Raw genomic sequence first — 23,342 nt, forward strand, 5'->3', positions numbered from 1 at the left:
TGTGTGTGTGTGCGCGCGCGTGCGAGAGAGAGAGAGAGGCGCGGGCGCGAATCGCGCGATGAACAGTGTGTGTGTGTGTGTGTGTGTGTGTGTGAGAGAGAGAGGCACGGGCGATCGAACAGTGGAAACGTAAAAACATACTCCGTCACTTTTTTCATACAGGACATCATTAAAACTGCAAATTGTTTACTTATATTTGTGTACACTGGCAATAAAACACAACATTGTGCTTTTGTCACACTCTAAACTCTTGTCAAACTGTAACCTACAACTGTTAACAAAAGTTTTTATGGTAGTATTATTTTATACGGAAATCAATTATTTATAATTCAGATGAGAATAAAGTTAGTTAATTAAAATGAAGGAAAACAAATATCTTGATCTGAAATAGCAAATTAATTTTAAATTCATTCAGGTACAATTACCAAACATATCTCAAGGTCTTTTCGTCTTTTTAATAATTTAATTAATAAACTAATTATATAAAACTACTGTCAGTGCACTACAAATAAACTGGTTCTATGCCTTTATTAATAAAACTTATTTAAAAAAAATACAAGGTTTAAGACATTTATAAAAATGCCTTCTGCATTTTTGCTTTGCTTTTCACTCCATTGTACCGAAATCGTACCGAACCGTGATGTCTGAACCGAGGTATGAACCGAACCGTGACTTCTGTGTACCGTTCCACCCCTAGGAGGAACTGTTGATTTGGAGCCCCTTCAGCTTCCCAAGGAGCAGGACACAGACCGCCTTAATCTCCAGCTTAAAATGCTTTGCGATGTCACCAGAGAATGTCAATCAATGTAGCACAGTGAGAGATGTAGCATCATGCCTATCTAAGCTCCATCCTCAAACGAGAGCTCTGTTTACTGAGGCTGAAAAACTCATACAATTGTGTCTGTGTTTACCTATATCAGTGGCCTCATCCGAGCGATCATTTTCCAACTTGCGCCGATTTAAAACATGGTTACGGTCCACCATGACACAGAAGAGACTCACACACTTGTCCCTAATGAATGTCCACACAGACATTTTGAACGCTTTGGACATCCATTCCCTCATGAGAGACTTTATCTACTCAACTCCTGAGCACCAAGCCACATTTGGAGTAATGTAACAGGGGCACCCTGCTCAAGGTAAAACGTTTGGTTTATTATAAGCTTCCGATGAGCAGTTTAACGTCACATAACTTACGCATTAATTTCACACTGATAATTTTGCTGCAAAAATGTACTTGGTTATATTATTGTGTGCTGTGCCAATTCGGCTTTTGAAAAAGTGAAAATGTGCCTATTTGGATATTTTCGTGTGCGCTGTCAGCCTGTGGACCGGTTTAATTATGCGTAGGCTATTTTATCTTCTCATTAGCTGTGTTCTGTGAGTGTGTGTCTGCGCCCTGACAGAGCTAGAAGTTTAAATAACGTAGGTAGGCTAATGTATATGTGCTGTTAAAAATATTTGCTTTTGTGAATATGTTCTTGTCCGCTGCCTGTGCACGACAACCTTTTGGACATGTTTAACTGTCTTGGCTATATGTACGTGTCTGGCTGTGTGCAACGCAGTCTGGTTACAAGATAAATATGTTTGATTCTTATTAGTGTGAGTTTACTTTGTTATTAGACTTAGACATTATTAAGAGGTGTCCATTATTAAGAGGTGAGGTATTACCTCTTAATAATGTCTAAGTCTAATAACCTGACGCAAAAAATGCACCTCCCACTACAGCACCCCCAACTTAAAACCTCTTCCCACGGCCATGGTGTCAGTGACCTTTTTTGGAGCAATACCTCAGCGATATCCTCCAGATTGAGGCAAAAGGGGTTACAGTATGCAGTGGAGGGATATATTCAAAATATAAAAATACGCAATGGAGACACGACTACTATCGAGGCTAATGCTTACCGGTCGCAAGCGAAATCTGAGAAACCCCATGACCTGTAAGTTACTTCAAATGCAACCAGCACAGCCTTGAAGAAGATTTTATAAGCTGGTTCAGTAGCTAATTGTTTGGAGTTAGAAATATATAACTCGCGCTGCATATTTAGTTATTTTGCCTCAGATACAAGATTAACGTTATACATTCGCTTTAACAACCAGGTTGTTCATTACCACGGCAACCGCTTGCGTGTCATGCTGAATGCGATTTTCGTATCAGTCTAATGCATTAAGCCATGTTAGCGTTTCAGAACATCCACGAGGAGGCGGCTTTCGTGACATCATCGCGTACAATAGAAGTCCAATTTCATTGGCTAGGCGCCAACCAATAAAACACCCCCGCTCCCGCCCCACTCTCTCTCTCGCCGCCACTGAGTTGCAAGTGCACAAGTTAGTTTTGCAATAAAATGCACAAAAACGTGTCTCTGCTTGATATAGACTCTAACCACTCATGAACATATTCAGTTTTGATGAGAGAGAAAAAAACTTAGAACCTGTAACCTCTGACACGCTTGGCAAAAGATCTACCACTAGACCATTAAAGATCTCAAACAAAACTTGCAGATCGATGCATTTATTTACGGGTTGAGAGGCTCATTCTCTTTTCCTTTTCCTAGGCTCTTCCGACCACGTTTTCTTAGCTTTTTCCATCGTCGAGTATCACGTCTGAAATGCGTGCAAGTGTCTTCGTGCTTCATATGTTGTTGTTGATGTGTGTGACGTCGTTGCCGTAAAGCATGTCGTGATTCTCGCGAGATTTGTCGGGGGCGCTCCTCTCAAACTTGCATTGCTGTTTTTTCCAGCAGCGTCCCCCCCCGTCCCCCCCCCCTAGCTTTACTACCAGGATGATTCGCCCTACTATGAGTTTGTTTACCACCGAAATTACTTTGAAGCTGTTATATTAAGGTACAATTCTTGCATAGTGTGCCTTTAAATTACACTTCAAATATGGTTTGTCATTTCCTGTAGTTTTTATCACGCTGATGTAATTTCAAGTGTTTGTATGTATGATTTTAAATTAGAAAGGAAAGTAAATTACTTACAAAATTTAATTAACTTATATCATAATCTGCGCGACCCTGTTGTTGCCTTTCTTTGATGACGTTGCAGGGCATTCCAAATGAGTGATTATTGTCAGCGAAGTCCACATCAACTGATGTACCGTGTTCAGGGAGTAGGGAGCAGTGAACACTGCGTAGGGACCCTGTCAAATGGAACGCACCTATAGATATCGGGATACTGGTGGCTTCAGTTCTGACCAATGGAAGAGAGCGAAGGGGCATCGTCCATCTTTTTTTACAGTCTATGGGCTCAACCAATCAGAATCAAGGACCGGAATTATCCATTTTATAAGTAAAGATAAATAACCCCACAAGCAACATGATAATATTACAGATCATAAAGTCTTCAAGGCTGACTACAAATAATTAAAGCCTAATTACTGAAAATATGTGACAATTGTAAAGCAATGTAATTTGTTACCAAGCACCGATCAGTCTCTCTTGTTCAATGGTTTTGTGTTTTATTCTCAGTGTGAATGAACTTAACATAATTGTGTAAAAATGTACAAAAATATAAAATAACATAATCAATGTGAAATCTAGTCAATTTGTAATTGTGAAATCAATATGATAAATCCTGGAAAATTTGATGTATTAGTATTATAACAGTAATACATTAAGTGAGAAATAAAATAATTTGTAAACTGTTTCTGTGTAGGTGATTCATCTTTGTGATTTATAACTTATTTTATATAAAAATTTGATTTGACATGTTACATGTATGTTGTTTCTGTGGTCATGTATTCTCCCTATCTCTCTCTCTAATTGTGCCATGCTGGCACTTTACCCATACTGACACAAATGCACCCACACAGACATGTTGCCATCTGAATTTAAATGGTTTGTTGCACTGGGCTATCAATCAGACCATCTGTCCCTGTCCTCCCAGCCTTCATTAGTGGTTGTGCGGTGCATATGTCACACATCCAGCTGGCACAAACGCATGTTCACACACAGCTCCACCTTTGTCCACCTCGTGCAGTGCTTAGTTCTCAGCCAATAGCTGGCAGGAGTGCCAACCAGAATTGCTCCATGTGAATGTGAACTGAACCCTGATTTAGTGTTTACAAAGTGTGTGCGAACTGCTGCAATCCATTATCAGACAGGATGTAGTATCTATTCTTTTTGTTGTTATCATCAGCATATCTGTTCAGATATGGGGTGTTTGGGTGTGTTGTTTTCCCATTTGATCATGGCTTAAAAATGCCAAACTGCTGTAAACAGTTATTTTAAGCATAAACTTTTAGTTTTGTGACAAATCAATATATTTGTGGCTTAATATTTATTAATAATATTATTAATATAAAAGTTGCAGTGTTGCTCTGTCTAGTTATTATAGGCATCTTTGGCCACCACATAGCTACACCCCTGATGTTGTTCACAACAATGAACATATGTATAACTTCATCCTTTTGGAAGATATTTTGAAGTAAAAAAGAATTAGGATGTGATTTTAATAATTACACATTAATTTATTAAAAATCGCTATAAATATATATATATTTTTTAAATCAAAGGGTAAAAAACATTTTGAATACCATTTTATTTAATAAGTAATGCTGTATCAGTAGCCAATAAGCTCGATGCTCAACTCTAAACTTTAAAATACTTGGTCAGCATTTGCTTTAGCAGTTTGCAGCGCACTTTCAGAAACCCTCCACCTTCCCCAGCTCCACATGTATAGATCTGCTACAGGTATGTATGCTATTGTACAGCAGCAGCATGTCTTACTTGCTCACAGGAGTGCATCCTTGTATGTATTGGCAGTAGCAAGTCCCATACTTGTTCAAATAGTTCTTTTTTCGTGGTTTTAACTCGTTCTAAATTCGTGGGACCTGTCAGTCGTCCTGGAGGGTTTGACAGAGGCTCCCTTCGAGCCCTTGGAGTCAGCCCCTGAGCGGATTCTGACTCTTAAGGTTGCTCTTTTGTTAGCTTTATCTTCACTAAAGCGGATGGGGGATTTGCAGGCTCTCTCTATTAGTGAGTCATGCTTGGACTTCGCTCCTGGCCTGGTTAGGGTTACCTTGAGGCAGAGGTCGGGGTATGTACCCAAGGTTCTTTTCACGGCGTTCCGCTCTCAGGTTGTTAACCTTAACGCTTTCCACCCTCCTCCTTTTGCCTCTGAGGAAGAAAGGAAACTTAACTTGCTCTGCCCGGTCCGTTCTTTGAAGTTGTATGTAGATCGCTCAGGCGGTTGGAGGAAATCAAACCAGCTCTTGGTATGTTTTGGTGCTGGCCGCCGCGGGCTTGCAGCATCAAAGCAGAGGATTTCCCACTGGGTAACGGACGCTATTTCGCTGTCTTACGAGGTGCGTGGTTTGCCTTCACCTCTTAGCATCAGAGCACATTCCACCAGAAGTGTGGCTTCCTCTCAAGCTCTCTTTAGAGGGGCCCTCTTGGAAGACATTTGTGTGGCGGCAGGCTGGTCCTCTCCGCACACTTTTGTGAGGTTCTATAATTTAGATCTTGACATGACTCCAGGTTCCCAGGTTCTATCTGCTTGAACCTATCATGGTTGTTATTTTTATTTGGTCTGGTACCAGTCATGGCAGCGCTTAGCTTGGCGAGTTTGGTATTTCGTTCCCACTGCGCTTTCCGCAGCGTTGAGTGAACCTATGAAAGAGAACGTCTCTGGTTACTTACGTAAACTATGTTCTCTGAATAGGGAACGAGACGCTGCGTTCGCTGCCAAGCTCCTCGCGCTGCCGACAGTTTTTCTTTTCGGCAGAGAAATCTGAGGAGAGGATGGTGCGCGCGTTCATCATGCTACGACGTGAGAGCATCGGGGCGGAGCCAGCTTTGCGCGAGCGCAATCAGCCAATGAATTGGCGTGATTCTATAGGGCTTCAGGCAATCGGCACATCCAGAGGATATCGAGTTCAAACAAATTTTCACAGAATTTGCATTTAGACGATCCTATAACTGCCTCACGTGCATGTGAAAAACCCAAACACTTAACGCACTTACTGTGTGGGTCGTCGTTAGCAATGTAACGAGCACATGGCGGAGTACAGCGTCTGTAATCCATGGCAACTTCACCGTAAGGAGAAACAGAGTTCCGCTTGAACAGTCGCAGAAGCGCCGAGAATAATCCTTAGATGTAGCTCAGAAAAATCACGAGCGAAGGGCAACGTGACCGCTTTGTTCTGAAGGTAGAGAAATCTGAGGAGCAGATGGCGCGCGCACGAATATGTAATGATGCGACGTAAGAGCGTCGGGGCGGAGCCATATCGCGTGGACGCCATCAGCCAATGAATTGGCGTGATTCTATAAGGCTTCAGACAATCGGCACATTCAGAGAATATCCCACTGCGCTTTCCGCAGCGTTGAGTGAACCTATGAAAGAGAACTGGTGACTCCAGTAAGAGAGTAAGGACGCAGAGAGTTGCATCCACAAAATTTTAATTATAAGCTGGATACATGGATACAGGTCACAACTGTGAAAAATTGGGTTTACGTTTATATAAATGTATAATGTGTGTGGTCTGAAACAGAAGAACATTTTGCAAATTAGAATATTGCAATCACTTCTGTTAAATTGTTACACATTAAACATTTCTCACACTGAATATAAACATACAATAAACATAAACAAACAATAAACAATCATCCATTGTCTAAAATTTACTGACAAATCCACAATTATTATAGTGTAGTAGAGTTCAACTAGAGGCTAACAGATTAACATTCACCTTAATATAACAAAAATGCATTATAGCACGTCTGTAAATCTAGCAAGTTAGCTTCACGACACAGATTGACAAAAAAACATCAACTTGTGTAAATACAATCAACATTAATGCAACATCATCATCATAATAACATCAACATTATAATTGTACTAGAAAATGAGATATAACTTAGTTTTTCTTCACGAACGCACACAGCTTTAAAGTTTATTCGCTCACCGTAAACCAGCTTGTTTGTAGTTGTTTGTAGCCATCCCTACAAAGTAGAGAAAGTAGGGATGGCTGACGCGAAACAGACTTTCCGAAGCTTTGCGAGATCCCGAAGCGCAGATGTTTCGAAACCCTGATCCGAAGCGTGATTCAAAACACCCACGTCACGTGACTACGGCTAAATGAAGCTTCTGAGTGTTTCAACAGGTGGCATGGTCCGACGAATCAGGGTTTGATTGACAGGGTCGGGAACTGATCACACAATCGCACAGTATAAAAGTGAAGTCAACGCATTTTCACATCGTGGGTTTTTGTGAGAGGAGTTTGGTTTTGAGATAGCGGATTTTTGGTGATATAGTGACATTTATAGTGCGATTTGTTTAGTTATATTTAGGCTTCCATTTAAATTTACACATTGACTGAGAGACAGACAGAGTACATATAGTGACATATTAATAGATGCATAGATATAAATATATATATATAGATAGATAGATAGATAGATAGATAGATAGATAGATAGATAGATAGATAGATAGATAGATAGATAGATAGATAGATAGATAGATAGATAGAAATGGAGGCTCCACAGAAGAGTGGAGCCAAGTACATCTGGACCCAAGGTTAAAAAATGTGGCATTTGGAAAATCCTGCCAAAGCCCAGGATGCTGAAAAGCACACTGCTTCACTGATGCGTTCACAAACACAACTCCTGGTGTGCAGTTTCAGTCTGTTATGTTATGTAATCTGATTCATGGAATTTATACTTCATATATACCATCAGTTTAGGATTTGTTACTAATTGCTGTTTTCATTTTCATTCAGAGCCACAAATGTCAACATCAGGCCCATCATCATCATCATCAACACCAGTAGAAACACAGGACAGTTTATGGGGACATTTTGATAATCGTATCCGTGAAACCCAGATGATACACAATGCTACAGCTGATGCCACAGTGGAAGTGAAAAAATACCTCAATGATGCGTTTTTGCCCAGAACTCATGATCCCCTAACTTACTGGAAAGAGAGAGCAGTAGGCTAATCTTTCCTCATTTGTATGTCCTTGCTAAAAAATATCTTTGCATGCCAGCAACAAGTGTCCCTTGTGAGAGGATTTTTTCAAAGGCTGGAGAAATTATCTGTAAAAAAAGAAGTAGGCTAAGTCCTTCGACAGCAGAGAAATTAATATTTTTGAATAAAAATCTATAAGAAAGTGAGACATTGTGGCTTGATTACTTTTATTAATATTCATTTTTCATGACCAAAATAACATTATGCACTGGGAAGAGCTTACAGGTTACAAGCTTCACATATTAGAAAAATACAATAATAATAAAAAAAAATGTTTTTAATGGCTCATTGTCAAGGTTGTTTCAGATCAACACCTGCAAGTGACCACTAGGTGTCACCGTGGAGACGGGTGTCGGATTGATTCGAAGCCTGGAAACAATATGGCACATATGCTTCAACTGTTTCATTGCTTCACGAAGCCTCGATCTGCCCACCACTAGTATAAAGCACATGGTCTTAAAGGGAAAGGTCCGACCTTTCGATAGTAATCAGTAATGTGAAAGTCATGTGCCCTCTAGTGGTGAAGTATGAAAGTGCTATTAAAGGGATAGACTTTCCTATAAGAATCATTGTTCTAAAAATATTTCTTATGTAGTTAAAAATCAAGCCCTGAACCGCAACAAAAAAAAAAAAAAATCAGTAAAAAAAAAAAATCAGTAAAAAAAAAACCTAGCATTTCGAGATTAAAGTCGAAATATTTTTAGATTAAACTCGAAACCGCAAAAAAAAAAAAAAAAAAAAATCAGTAAAAAAAACCAACTAGCATTTCGAGATTAAAGTTCGAAACCGCAACGTAAAAAAAAAAAAAAAAAAAAAATCAGTAAAAAAACAACAAAAAACTAGCATTTCGAGATTAAAGTCGAAACATTTCGAGATTAAAGTCGAAACATTTCGAGATTAAAGTCGAATTATTTCGAGAGTACGAGAATACAGTCTTCCGTGGAAGTTGCGTGTGTGCTTACCATTGTTTCACATTGCCGCACACACAGGCATTCATAATGGTGCATTGCGAGTGTTTCACACTGTGTGTGTGTGTGTGTGTGTTTTGTTTCAACAAAAGGAAATTCAACAGGTGACAATCTACCAGCATTAGGCTACCATTATAGGACGTTATAAAATATACTGCGCCGGAATAGATTTTAGCCTATAGGAAAACCAACCCGGAAAACACTTTTCAGACTGGATGGAGATATCCAGCTTTATGAATGAATTAATGAATGAATGAGGCATTTATATAGCGCTTTCATATGTCTACACTCAAAGCGCTTTACAATCATATCAGAGAACCATTAGTGGTTATTAAAGCTCCAGTCCGTAACCTTTTTAAGTTAAAAATAATCCAAAAAAAACTTATTCTGCCAGTGGTCAAAACTATCTGCTTGCCATAGCTAGATTCAAAACGGTTAGCTTGTAATAATGATTCTAATTCCAGTGGTACTGGTGGGTTTCCGCGGGAAATTCGAGCACGTCTTTGCGTCATGACGTCACATCTGTACACATAAAGAAGGAGTTTCGGCTAGCCGGCTATACTGCGCGTGACGAGATGTTTAGATGTATAGGCTTTTCTCGCAACACTTTACATAATTAAACTTATGGCATCCAGAAAGATCCAAACAACAATCATCAGTGTCAACTGGAGATTCAGCAGTTATAAAACCCAAAAGACTTCGTACTTCGGATTTAAGGTGGCTAGAGAAAGAGAAAGAAACCGTCTCATGCGAACACAAGGATTTAAACATCGGCGGGGCTTTTGAAAAGTGCGTGAACTCCGTGTTTTGAAGGGGTTCAAAACGGAAGAAGAGACGGCTTTTTTCTGCTGAACAAGTAAGACATTTCAATAGTTCAATCGTGTAACAGTACGTTTTCTTAATTCACACAGTTATGGAGTTTCCTTTGTTGTGCCTTTCTCGTTTTGCTATTATGGAGAATATAAATTCTGAACTACACAGGTAACCATAAAACATTAAATTTAACATTAGTCACGCAATGCTGATGTTGTTAACATGAACAATTTGAGAACAAAGTAGGCTATAATTTGCACGGTTGCTGTAAATCGCGTTGATTAAATCTAACGAAGCTTATCATGTCGAATGCTTTTTCCCCCTTAGTTGGTCAGAACAAAAATGGATTTTACTTACTTGTTCAGAAGACATTTTCTTATGAAAATTCTTATGTTGGTCAAACTTTCAAAAAGTGAATCTGTGATTCTGTATGACAGTATCCACACAGCGCGGTGACTGACAGCAGCACTCGCCTCAAAGCACTGTGTTCATCCGCGCTGTTTCATGCCGATTTACAACCCACGTAAAGATAATAATTCCGCGAATCACTGCAGTTACAGATTTCGAACAGAGAGATGGCGACAAAGAGGAAAAGATACGGACTGCAGCTTTAAATCTGAGGAAATCACGGGATCCGGCCAAATGATTGGATACAGAATGATAAAATGTATCCAGGACGTATTTACGGTGAAGAGGGAGACAGAACGGTTACTGTTGTGTTCTCGACCCAGATAGTGTTGCCTAGACGAGCACGAAAACATTTAAAAAACACTGCCACATAAAGTTTGGACCATTGTGATACCTACTCTGGCGGAGTCTGTGTGCTCGTCTATAGGCAACGCCGTGGTAATTCTTGTTGGTAGATTAGCACCTGTGTAGAATTTTGTTGAAAGCCCAGATAACACACACACACACGCGCGCTCTGAGCCAGTGGACGCGCACTGTTATATGCACACACTTCTATGGAAGACTGTATTATCGTAATGTTTCGACTTTATTCTCGAAATGTTTCGACTTTAATCTCGAAATGTTTCGACTTTAATCTCGAAATGTTTCGACTTTAATCTCGAAATGCTAGTTTTTTTGTTTTGTTTTTTACAGATTTTTTTTTTTTTACGTTGCGGTTTCGACTTTAATCTCGAAATGCTTTTATTTATTTTTTTATTTTATTTTTTACTGATTTTGCGGTTTTTGCGGTTCAGGGCTTCCGTAAAAATCAATTTGACATGCAAAATGTTTCAGTAGATGTCATGACGTTGAGAGTGTTCTGCTGCATATCACACTGATGATGCAGTGAGTTTTATAAACGCAATGTGCTGTATTTTGTTGTCACATCACACGTGTTTCATGCCTTTGGCAGTGCAATCTATAGTTTCACTGGATAGACCACAGTTCAGACAAAATGTCCTGTACTACCCCTGTGCACTGCCTCCACTTCACAGCAACACATGCAGAGGCGATAATTTACTTGTGTCTTTTGTGAAAGATGAGGTTGGTGTTGCGTAACTGAGAAGTTTGCACTGTGTATAATAAATGATCAGGTGTTCGCAGGGAGATGCTCTCGTAGATGAATGCGAATGTTGTAGGAGCCAGAATGACTAGAACATTCTTTTTTTTCTCTTTTTGTTTTGATCTGTCAATCTTTTACCAGTTCTAGTCTTAGTATGGCTAGATGGAGCTGCTGAAAAGACCTGCTTTTATGATAGATTGATACCAGGCATGCATAATCAGATGATATTTGGTCATGTGAATATCAACATTGGTTTGACAGAATAACACAACGGGTCATGGTTTGGCTGATTAGGTATACCATGGTGCAGCGTCATTCTCCATTGACCACCTTTAAAAATAGCTGTGTGTTTTGATGAAATAAACCAATTTAAAATATAATTCTCAGATATTTAGTTATTTCATGATTATTTCACATATTTTATGAAAACATTTCTCGAATTAAGTGCTTATAAGCAAAGATCAGCAGTTATTATGTCTTCAAATATTTGTAACGAGTTTGGAGCAAATGTTTTATAACTTTTAAATTCCACAATTTTCCTCATGTATTATTTTTAAAAAGTGTATAATGAGAATATAGAATTTGTAATTCTTTTTTGTATATCAGTCTAGCTTAGTTTATAGCATTCATTTCCATGCTAGTCCAGATTTATGGTTCGTGTTGATTTGATGCTGTTCACCAGCAGAACGAAGTGTTGTAGATCTGCTTGATCTTTCTGGTTGAGAGACTGCTAAATAAGGAATCCAAAACATGTTGTATGATCTCTTTTCAGTGGAGTGTTTTATGTTTTTGGTTCTTTGCTTTGTCAGATGCTATGGGCTACTACATACATACATACAACTAGTGTCTCATTGGAAAGTATCTTTTATCTTCCATCTCTGTTTATCGCTCTCTTCATTTGCAAAGGCAGAGTAACATTGATGATTTGATTGGATCTCTGCCATGCCACGAGAATCCCCACCCGATTGCTCTTAGAGCGAGTCCACAGCAGCAGAGGTGCATAGCGGTAAGAAATCACCCCACAAACATTGCCATTTCACAAACTCAGCAGGCTCTCAGGAAGCTGCTGTGCTTTTGCACGTGCACAGGAGAGGGAGCAGTACAAAATGGACAGTAGTTCATTTTAATGTGTGTTTTGACACATTACAAGCATGCGCTCAGAAGGATTTGTTCTTTCTGTACGTGCTTCATGCCAAACTCTGCATGTGAGAGAGAAGTTGGGAGGTATAGTCGTCAAGGATCTCAGAAACCTTAGGAGGTCAAAAATATTCTCGGAGAAATTGCCATAAATGGCCTTAATTAGATTTAATTAGAGATTGGATAGAAGTAAAACAGCATGAGGACAGAAGCGATCCCTCAATCTGTGTGTCTGTTAATGGCTGTGGTGAATGTAGGCCAGTGTTTCTGTTATTATGGCCCACAGATCTCTCATGCCTTTGATGCAGGGCAGCTCATTGTGGGCAGCATTTCATGTTGTTTTTTTCTCTGCACGCGCAGACACACGCATTTGTTCTCTCACTTACTAATAAGGTCTCATTTGGAATGGCGCTGGCCTTTTTGGAACCAGAGACTTAGTGGCCTTATTTTCAACTATAAACAGAGGTGGCGATTGGACTCGGGGACCCTGCAGCTCTGGTTGTGCTGAACTTATTACGAGTTTCTCTCTGTCAGTCCGTGTTCTTTCTGCCTCAGAAGTCACTCTCTCACATATTTGTCTGCGTACTCTGGCTTTCAGCCATCCAACAAGTAATGTTGTGTTTTCTCTTTTTGTGTGCTAGCTGTGTGAGCTGCTCTTGTTTCCTAGCTTGTCTCAGTCACACACACGCATACATATCTAGGGATGCCGGAGGGTCAGCTTTCACTTTAATCTAGGAAATAATTCCCTTTCCCATTAGCGTAATTAATTGGGAGCTTACTGCAGCACGAAAATGAAGAGGACTAATGTCGGGTTGTGTGTGCTCAACGTGTGGTCTTTGTGTGTGTGTGTGTGTGTGTGTACAGAGCGCTGACATAGTGTTATGGATGGCTGATTAGCATAGTCGTTATAAAATTATTGCCTCATGCTTGACATGACTGGCAACGTGAATAACTGTTCTCCAGGTTCCTTTGGGTGTAAAGCAAATGGTGTTTTCCAGATTACTGTATGCTGATACAAGATTGTTTTCATTGTTTGGTGAAAGTAAATGTAATTTATTAATAAAATATTGAGAGAAATATGCTGTTGAAGAGTAATGGTCTTTCCCTGGTCATTATTTCTTTCTAAAATATAAAGGGAGCTCTCTATGTTCATGTATAAATAACCGTTTATACAGTACTGTTTGTGAAAACTAACAAAATGTTGTCTCGTTTTAAAATGAAATATTCAGCTTCTTTTGTCATTTGTATTGTAGTCTACTAAACCAAAAGAAATTCTGAAAATATTATGTGGAAAATATTTACTTAAGTTCATGATATAAGTTTTTTTCTACCCACTGGTAATGTTAGTAACGTTCCGGGTTACTTGACTGTAACCCTGTTCCCTGAAAAAGCGGAACGAGATGCTGCGCTGCTTAGCGCATTGGGAACGTCTTTAATCGTGACCCGCTGTGAATATAGTGTGTAAACACGTCGATAGAATCGACCGGAAGTAATATAGCCTCGGTCGGTGACGTCATCGTCGCGCGCCCGCGTGCACTCGCGCACACTCGCGTGCACCCGCGAGGCTATAAATAGATGAGCCGCAGGTGCATCGTCAGGATATTTTGTCTGAAGAGCAGTCCTGGGACATCATCAGCACGGCAAAGCAGCGCAGCATCTCGTTCCGCTTTTTCAGGGAACAGGGTTACAGTCAAGTAACCCGGAACGTTCCCTTTCAAAAGCTACAATCGATGCTGCGCTGCTTAGCGCATTGGGAACGAGAATACCCACGCCGCCGTGCTTGAAGGTGTCTGGACTCCTTACGGTTGTGTAGGTGTGCTCACAAGAACGCAAGAAAGCCCTAGACATTAGCTTGTGATGTCGACTCAAGGACATGAGAGCCCGGAGTGGCATGAACATCTAAACTATAAAACCTTATGAATGTGTGCGGAGAGGACCAGCCTGCCGCATCACAAACATGCTGTAAGGGGGCACCCCTTGCCAAAGCAGTAGAGGAGGCGACTCCTCTGGTGGAGTGAGCCCTTAGACCCGTTGGCGAAGCTTGGCCGCGCGCCTCATAGGCAAGAGCAATAGCATCCCTGACCCAATGTGACATGGTCTGTTTAGTAGCGGCAGCACCCCTGTTACTGCCCCCATAACAAACAAATAGTTGCTCTGACTTACGCCACTGGCTAGTACGGTGAACGTAGGCCTGAAGAGCACGGACTGGACACAGTCTGTGAGATCTCTCCTGCTCCAGCGTTGTGAACGGTGGAGGGCAGAAGGCCTCAAGAGTGACCGGATGTACAGCTGAAAACGGTACTTTAGGCAGGTAATCAGGATGAGGATGCAAAATCACTTTCACCATTCCTGGGGCAAAGTCTAAGCAGGATGGCGATATTGACAGAGCCTGCATATCCCCGATTCTTTTTAGAGAGGTTATAGCCATAAGAAAAACCATCTTTAGGGTCAGAAGTTTGTCAGAAGCTGACTCTAGAGGTTCGAAGGGGGTCTCAACCAGACCCTCTAGGACTATAGCTAAGTCCCATGAAGGGATCTTGGTTCTTACGGGAGGCCTCAGTCGTCTGGCCCCACGAATGAAGCGAGCGAGCAAAGGATGTCTCCCAAGTGGCACCCCGTCAACCAAGGCGTGGCAAGCCGAAAGAGCGGCCACATAAACCCTGAGAGTGGCGGGGCATGTGCCTGTTGATAATTTTTCCTGCAGGAAATCCAGAACTGAAGCAATCTGGCAGTTGACCGGATCTGCATTATGTAAAACACACCACCTTTCAAAAACACCCCATTTGTTGGCATAACTCTTTCTAGTGGAGGAAGCCCTAGCACTTAGAATAGTCTCAATAACGGCAGGCGAAAGCCCAGTGTCCCTCAGTTGGTACCCATCAGGGGCCAAACATGAAGGTTCCACAGGTCGGGCCTGGGATGGAATATTGTGCCCTCTGCCTGGGACAGAAGGTCCCTCCTCTCCGGAATCGCCCATGGCGAGCCGTTGAGGAGAGATATTATCTCCGAGAACCACATTCTGTTCGGCCAACGCGGCGCTATCAATAAGAGGCAAGACCCTTGCTGGCGAACTCTGGCTAGAACTCCCGGGAGCAGAGCCACTGGAGGAAACGCATACAGGCGCATTTTGGGCCATGTGTGCGCCATCGCATCCAGACCCAGGGGGGCTGGGTGACTCAGAGAGAAGTAGAGGGGACATTGCGCTGTCTGATGGGAGGCGAAGAGGTCCACTTCCGCTTTGTAAAATCTGGTCCAGATCTGATCGACTACTTCTGGGTGGAGTTTCCATTCCCCCGTCAGCAGTTTCTGTCTGGACAGTAAATCTGCTCCCACATTCTGGTGCCCAGGGATGTACACTGCCCTGAGTGACAGAAACTTCTCCTGGGCCCAGAGGAAAATCTGCCTCGCTATTTTGTTCAGATTGCGTGAGCGCAGACCTCCCTGGTGATTTACATAAGAAACTGCCGCTGTGTTGTCCACCCGCACCAGGACATGACAGCCTCTCAACTGAGGGAGAAAGTATTTCAGGGCCAGAAATACAGCCATCAGCTCGAGGCAGTTGATATGCCAATCGAGCTGATGACCCTCCCATTCCCCTTGAGCTGGACGACCACTTAAGACCGCTCCCCAGCCCAACAGGGAGGCGTCTGTCGTTAGCAATCTGCGACGACAAGGCGCCCCTAGAGTGGGACCCAAGGCGAGGAACCGGGGTCTGAGCCACAGAGATAGTGTGCGTAGCCCGCGGCGCGTCATTTTTATTTGCCTTTGAGGATTGGCCCTTGGATGAAATCCCCTGGCTTTTAGCCACAACTGAAAGGGTCTCATGTGCAATAGCCCCAAAGGAATCACCGTGGATGCTGAAGCCATGTAACCTAACATCTTTTGGTACTGACGAACAGTACGATCTTGACCTAGCCTGACTTTGCTCATAGTTACCCGAATGGTCTCGATTCGAGCGGGGGACAATTGTGCCCGCATCGTAATCGAATCCCAAACAATTCCGAGATAAGTCGTTCTCTGGGCAGGACAAAGAACACTTTTCTTGGTGTTGAGTCTCAACCCTAGAGAAACTAGATGAGCCAACACGATGTCTCTGTGTTGAAGCACCATCTCTTGCGATTGTGCTAGTATTAACCAATCGTCGATGTAATTCAAAATGCGAATGCCCTGGAGTCGCAATGGAGCCAGTGCTGCATCCATGCATTTTGTGTACGTGCGTGGTGATAAGGCTAGGCCGAATGGAAGAACCCGAAATTGGTATGCTTCGCCCCCGAAAGCGAACCTCAGGAACTTCCTGTGTTGTGGCAATATTTGTATGTGAAAATATGCGTCCTTAAGATCGATCGTGACGAACCAATCGTGATGTTGAATTTGCGACACGACCGTCTTGACGGTTAACATCTTGAACTTGAGCGCTTTGACTGTACGGTTTAAGCCTCGAAGATCTAAGATTGGACGCAACCCCCCGTCCTTTTTGGGGACCAGGAAGTATCTGCTGTAATAGCCTGACTCCCTCTCTGGCAGAGGAACATGTTCTATGGCCTCTTTGCTCAGAAGAGTTTGTAGCTCTTGTGATAGTACATGCATCAGCTCCGGTCTTACGGAAGTGGAGACCACGCCGTTGAAACGCGGAGGACGATGAATAAATTGGATTCTGTATCCTATTTGTACTATGCTTAATACCCAAGCAGAAATGCCTGGCAGAAGTTGCCACGCTGCCAGACTCTCTGATAGTGGTATCAGTTTTAATACTTCCTCTTGAGGGGATGTTAGATGTTCCGTGCCCTGGATGAAAGCAGGGAGCAACGGAACATCTAACATTTCGCTGGAAACCGCTGCCCCCCGAAGCACCAAAGGTGGCGGGGATGGAGAGGTTTTGTGAGGGTAACGAGAAGGGGCGGTCAGATATAATACGCGCCCCGTCCAGCGGGGGGCTACCCCCACCAGACTGGGCGCCAGACCATCAGGACTTCTTCTTTCTGTTGATGATAGTCCTGAGGTCTGGCTTGGGAGGTTGCTGAGCCTGACGAGCCTGTCTCCAGTTCTTACTAGGAGGAGCACGGCTCGCCACGCTCTGCTTTTTAACCTCCCTAGGTTTTGAAGGACCAGGGAGAGGTTGGGTGGCCGATGGCCCCTTCCCTTGAGTGCGGCGAGGAAGGAACTGAACAAACGCCTCCTCATGCTTCTTGACCTCCCTGAACCTGGTGACTACTGAGTTGACCGAGTCGCCAAACAGGCCAGAGGGAGAAACTGGAGAGTCAAGAAGAAAGACACGATCTTTATCTTTGATGCCTGTGAGGTTGAGCCACAGATGCCTCTCCGTGCTTACCAAAGCGGACATAGAACGGCCGATGGCACGGGCCGTTTGCTTAGTGGCACGAAGAGACAGGTCTGTGGCTCGGCGCAGTTCAGAAAATGCTTCCTCATCTATCGTTGTACCCGCACTCAAGTCCTTCAAGAGGTCAGCCTGGTATGCCTGTAACATAGCCATTGTGTGCAGCGCAGCACCAGCCTGACCTGCAGCTTGGTAAGCTTTACCCACAAGCGAAGATGTTATTCTACACGGCTTTGAGGGGAGGGTAGGTTTTTTAAGCGAAGATGCAGACCCAGGCGAGAGATAGCTGGCGAGCGTCTCTTCAACCTGGGGCATCTCCGCATACCCTCGCGCCTTTGCACCCACGATAGTCGAAAAAGTCGACGTCGAAGGCACGAAGACACGAGAGGTATATGGTTTTCTCCATGATTTAGATAGCTCATCATGGAGGTCCTCGAAGAAGGGGAGAGACTGATGTTGAGGTCCCTCCCCCCTGCCACCGGACAAAAACCTATCCTCAAGCTTACTGCGTTTGGGGGTCTCTTGTTCACGAGGCCAGTCAAGCTGCAATCTGGCCACCGCGCGAGTAACCACCTCGAGAAGCTCCTCGACAGATTTATCGTCGCGCGAGGAACGCTCAGAAGTTGGCTGCTCGAAGTCCGTAGACCCAAGAGATTCATTATCGTCCCCCGCGTGAGCCGAAGAAGCACCGGGATGCGCTTCGGGATCACGCGAGGGAACGAGTGGATCTGGTGAACAAGCAAGCGAAAGGGACGGACCCGTCTCTTGCTCGTCAGCCAAATCCATTCGGGAGCCCCATGATGATAATGCGGTTGCGGACTGAAAGTAGCCAAGACGAGCGCGAAGCATTTTAACAGTGAACAGCTCACAATGCTCGCACTCCCCTGACTCCAATGCAGCGGCCGCATGCTCCTCCCCCAAACACACAAAGCAGTAAGCGTGTGTATCCAGTTCTGACATGGGTCGAGAACATGGAGGGACACAGCGCTTAGCTTGCTGACTCATTTCTCTTTTTGCTTTTTAAACTCTTTAAATGACGTTAAGAGATGAGAAAGAGTGAAAATTCTGCACACTGTCAGGTATAAAGCTAAATAACTCCTAACAAAGATCTGTAGCAGAGAGAAAATAGATGCTTGCACACCAACACAGAGAGGTCTCTGAAGACAAAAGACCTGACGATGCACCTGCGGCTCATCTATTTATAGCCTCGCGGGTGCACGCGAGTGTGCGCAAGTGCACGCGGGCGCGCGACGATGACGTCACCGACCGAGGCTATATTACTTCCGGTCGATTCTATCGACGTGTTTACACACTATATTCACAGCGGGTCACGATTAAAGACGTTCCCAATGCGCTAAGCAGCGCAGCATCGATTGTAGCTTTTGAAAGGGAACGGTAAATAGTACTGTTAGGTATGTACAGTGTACACTCGAAGAGAGCATTTTCAGTTCAGTTTAATTTAATTCAATTCACTTGTATCTCGCCACCCTATGGTTGTGCAGGTAATGTTTCCTTTCAGCTTACTTTCTGAAGTAGTTTGTTTTTCTTTTTTTATTGATAGATTAGGGGAAGAATTTGAAGAACTTTACATTAAAAAATTCGTAATTCTTTGATTTAATTTTGATTTGAGTCAAATCATTCTAAATGATCCAAATATTGCCTTTGAGTAAAAAAAAAAGTGAATTCAATCGATTCACTGTTAACAACCCTTTTCACTGATCGTTTTCGTTTGGGTTAGTTTCTTTGTCTCTCTTTATTTTCCTCATTTGATTTGTTTGTTGTTTTTTCATTTATCCCCCAGACCTCCCAACCTAGGGTTGTTTCATCAGCTCTGTCTCTATTTCTCTCCTCCTCTAGAGAAGCCTGTGTCCGTGGAGCTGAGCTGTGGTGCTGGTCCGGTCCATGTGGTTCTGGAGCCTGATCACCCTCTGCTGCTGGACTGCCATCTGGGGGCCAGTGAGCCCCCCCTCAATGTGACCTGGCTGCGGGATGGAGCGGTGCTCTCTGAGAGCCAGACCATCCGACCTTTGCCCAACGGATCCCTGCTTATCTCGCCATCCTCCACGGATGGCCAGGCTCCAGTGGGTGTGGAGGGTGGATACAGCTGTCTAAGTACCAGCTCGACAGGAGCCCTGACCAGCCGGGCTCTCTCCCTGCATCTCGCCAGTGAGTATGAACACTTTTTACTCAGATTTATCACCAACTCACAGCAGCTGTGAGTCAAAGACAGATCAAAGAGCCAGATCATTTCAAACTTTAGAGGCTAGCCAATGTTTAGGTTTTCGGTTGTATTTAAATCTGCATCATCAGTAAAGCATCACATTCCAATTACCGTGTACACATATCTGATAAACATCATAAACATCATCATCTTGTGCTCTGCGCCTGTATGTAAGGAAATAGCTGTCTATATCAGCAGGTATCAATCGTCTATGTTCGTCATTCAAAAATAGGAAACCGAAACTAAGACTGCAGATATATAAACCATAAACAAAGTAGCGTTTGCTTACCATTTTGAATATTAATCATGCTGATCACTTTCCTCATTCCAGATGGCTCATGTTGTGATGAAAATATTAGCGTATTGGAATGATAAGATGATGTAAAATTAGAACAGCCTTCAGTCTGTGTCGTCTTGACTTCTTTGCTTGCTTTCATCACTTTCTCTTTTATTCTCGTGCACCCACTCGTTCACTAAACTGAACAGCCAATCAGAGCAATCTCTCACCGACAGCTCCCACCGACTAGAGACAACGTGTGGGAAAAAGTAGCACGACGGACACTCATTGATGGCCCGACGTTGTCTGACCATCGGCTTGGTGTGTCACGGCCCTTAAAAAGAGTAAATAAATACATTCAAAACATTTTGAAAAGTATTATATTATATTATGTTATATTATATTAACTCCTAGATGCATACCATCCTCTCTCTTTGTCTCTCTCTCTCTGCCACATTCCACATGGTGGTTGTCTTTGTCTCGGCTGGAGCTGAGTGTTGTTCTCACCTGGTTAGCACAAGGACTCGATTGTGTTTACTGAACAGCCTGAGGAGGGGGGAAAGTGATCAGACTTCAGCCCCTTTATCTCTTTTCTTTTTCTTTCTTTCTTTTTGTGTTTAAGGCAGCCCACTAGACGATAAAGACCATTTCCTTAAGTCATCATGTGTTACATTGGCCATGACTCTGTCGTCCTTCATTATTTCTGTTCATTCAATTTTGCTTTATTACTTTTATGTAGATAGTAATGATGCCTGGCATCTCTGCTGTAGACCCTGATGGACATTGTGGTTTTAGTGTAAGGGAGAGTGTCGTGTTAGTCTAACATGACAATTAGAAACTAAGGATACACAAATTGACATACTGACTTTTTTTTTAATCAAAAAGGACAACAAACTTGTTATTGTTATTTTTCCTTTAATTTTCTTGGTGTTTTTTCTTTGTTTTGGAAGCAATTGTGGTGGGAAACTGGATATGGATATTAGAGACTGAATATGTGGCTACATAAATAACATATTGACATTATTATTCATCATAAAAGGACAAAAGTCGTTCCTGAATTTATTGTTTAATTTGATCATTTTATATAAAATAATGGCGGCTTTTAACACACTCGCACTAACGCAAGAAAAACAAGTAAGAGATACGATAGATAGATGGATAGATAGATAGATAGACATTTCTTGAATCTTTATTGTAAATCTTTGTCACTGTGTATTGAGAATGAGACAGGAACATAGAGATATGGAAACTGGACAGTACTGGGACTGGAGACAGTCCAAACAGAGAGACCATTTCCTCCATTGAGAAATCAGTGCAATGAAGTTCTCTACCAGGTACATGTCATTTACCCCGGTTATCTGTCATCTCACTTACAGTTATCATGATAATTATCTTATTCACTTGGTAGTGACAGTGGCAGAATTAAGGGGTCCTCATTTAAATAGTTTTGTCTCCATACTACTTTTTTTGCCGTTTTCTCTCAGTGGCTGAATATTTAGGGCCCAAGCCTTGAAAAGGCGAAGGCCCTATTGTTTTCCTTAGGATTATTATTATTATTATTATTATTTTATCGACTATTCGGGCACTTTTGGGGCTCTTAACGTGCACGAAAACTCTTGAAACTTTGCACACTGATCAGAACCCGCGGCCATCAGGGCCGGGCTGAAGCTGGTACCCGGGCGTGGCAGGGGGGCTCGACAGCGCCCCCTGGAACGGGGTCCGAAAACTTGGTCCATAAATCAAACACGCTTCCATGTAATAATATGAAACTCGGTACACATATAGATCTCATCGGTTCATATATCCTTTGTACTTTTACTTTTTACCCCAGCCCAACAGGAAGTCGGCTATTATGGTTTGTTTGGAAGCGTATGCCCCTGGAATTCGATATACTCCTCCTAGAGAATTCAACCAATCGCAAGGAAACTCGGTCAGCATGATGTCAAGACATTGAGGATGAAAAATTGCCAGGGGATTTTTCATATCTCGAACGGTTTGGCCGTGGCGAGGAAACAAATTTATGGCGAATAATGGAAACAGGAAGTGTGTTATAACTTCTGCATACATTAACTGATCTTGATGAAACTTCAACAGTATGTTCGCTGTAAGAGGCCGATCACATGGATGTGACTATTGTGAGTCAAAGTTATAGCGCCACCAACTGGCAGCAGGAAGTGTGTCACTTTCTAAATGCTTTTGACAAAAGTGGGGGGGTTAGTTTTATCTACAGTTACAAAACTCAGCGTGTATATTCTTCTCCTCAAGCCAAACAACTTTCTAATTTAAAGTAATTAGCTCCGACCCTCAGAAAGTCAGATATTGTGGTTTGAATAGGGTCATTTTCTCTCTCTCTCTCTCTGAGCCAATATGGCAAGCCGCTTTAACATTTAATCATTTTAACCTACTAGTCTCTATTTTCATGCTACTAGTACTTATTTTTAGATACTAGTATCTATTCCATTAAGTACTGGTACTTATTCATTAGCGACTAGTGCTTATTCTTTAGTACTAGTGCCTATTCTTTAGATACTAGTGCTTATTCTTTAGATATTCTTTTGAATACGTATTAGTAGCTAATGAATAAGTACTGGTATCTATTTAATAGGTACTAGTATCTAATGACTTAGTACTAGTATTTATTGAATAAATACTAGTATCTATTAATAGGTACTAGTATCTAAAAGGTCATTTTCTCTTTCTCTCTCTCTGAGCCAATATGGCAAGCCGTTTTAACATTTAATCATTTTAACCTACTAGTCTCTATTTTCATGCTACTAGTACTTATTTTTTAGATACTAGTATCTATTCCATTAAGTACTAGTACTTATTCATTAGCGACTAGTGCTTATTCAGTTTAGAATATTCAAAGTGCTTATTCAATTTTTTTGCTTATTTATATTTTCAGAGCAGAAAATCCGATTTTTCTGCTTATTCAATATTGCATCTAAAAATGTAAGTGACTTGACGTGTGTGTGTGTGTGTGTGTGTGTGAGAGAGAGATGTGTCTGTTACAGTGACAAGAGTTTAACCCTTTAAGGCCTTGTCTTTTTGGATATATATTTTTTTTATTAAAAAAAATGAGCATACAACCCATATATTTTAAATGTA

General features: G+C 42.2%; 1 protein-coding gene across 1 annotated transcript in view; it reads left to right on the forward strand.

Annotated features, from left to right (window-relative positions):
• The window catches only part of igdcc4 (immunoglobulin superfamily, DCC subclass, member 4), a 101,513-nt gene that overhangs the window by 22,232 nt on the left and 55,939 nt on the right, over positions 1-23,342 (forward strand). The window contains 1 exon segment of the mRNA XM_056247985.1: positions 19,594-19,902. Within this exon segment, the coding sequence (XP_056103960.1) occupies positions 19,594-19,902 (309 nt within the window).

The sequence above is a fragment of the Rhinichthys klamathensis genome, unplaced genomic scaffold (assembly GCF_029890125.1).
Source record: "Rhinichthys klamathensis goyatoka isolate OS25496 unplaced genomic scaffold, OSU_Roscu_1.1 h1tg000051l_1, whole genome shotgun sequence".
In the NCBI taxonomy this organism is placed as follows: Eukaryota; Metazoa; Chordata; class Actinopteri; order Cypriniformes; family Leuciscidae; genus Rhinichthys; species Rhinichthys klamathensis.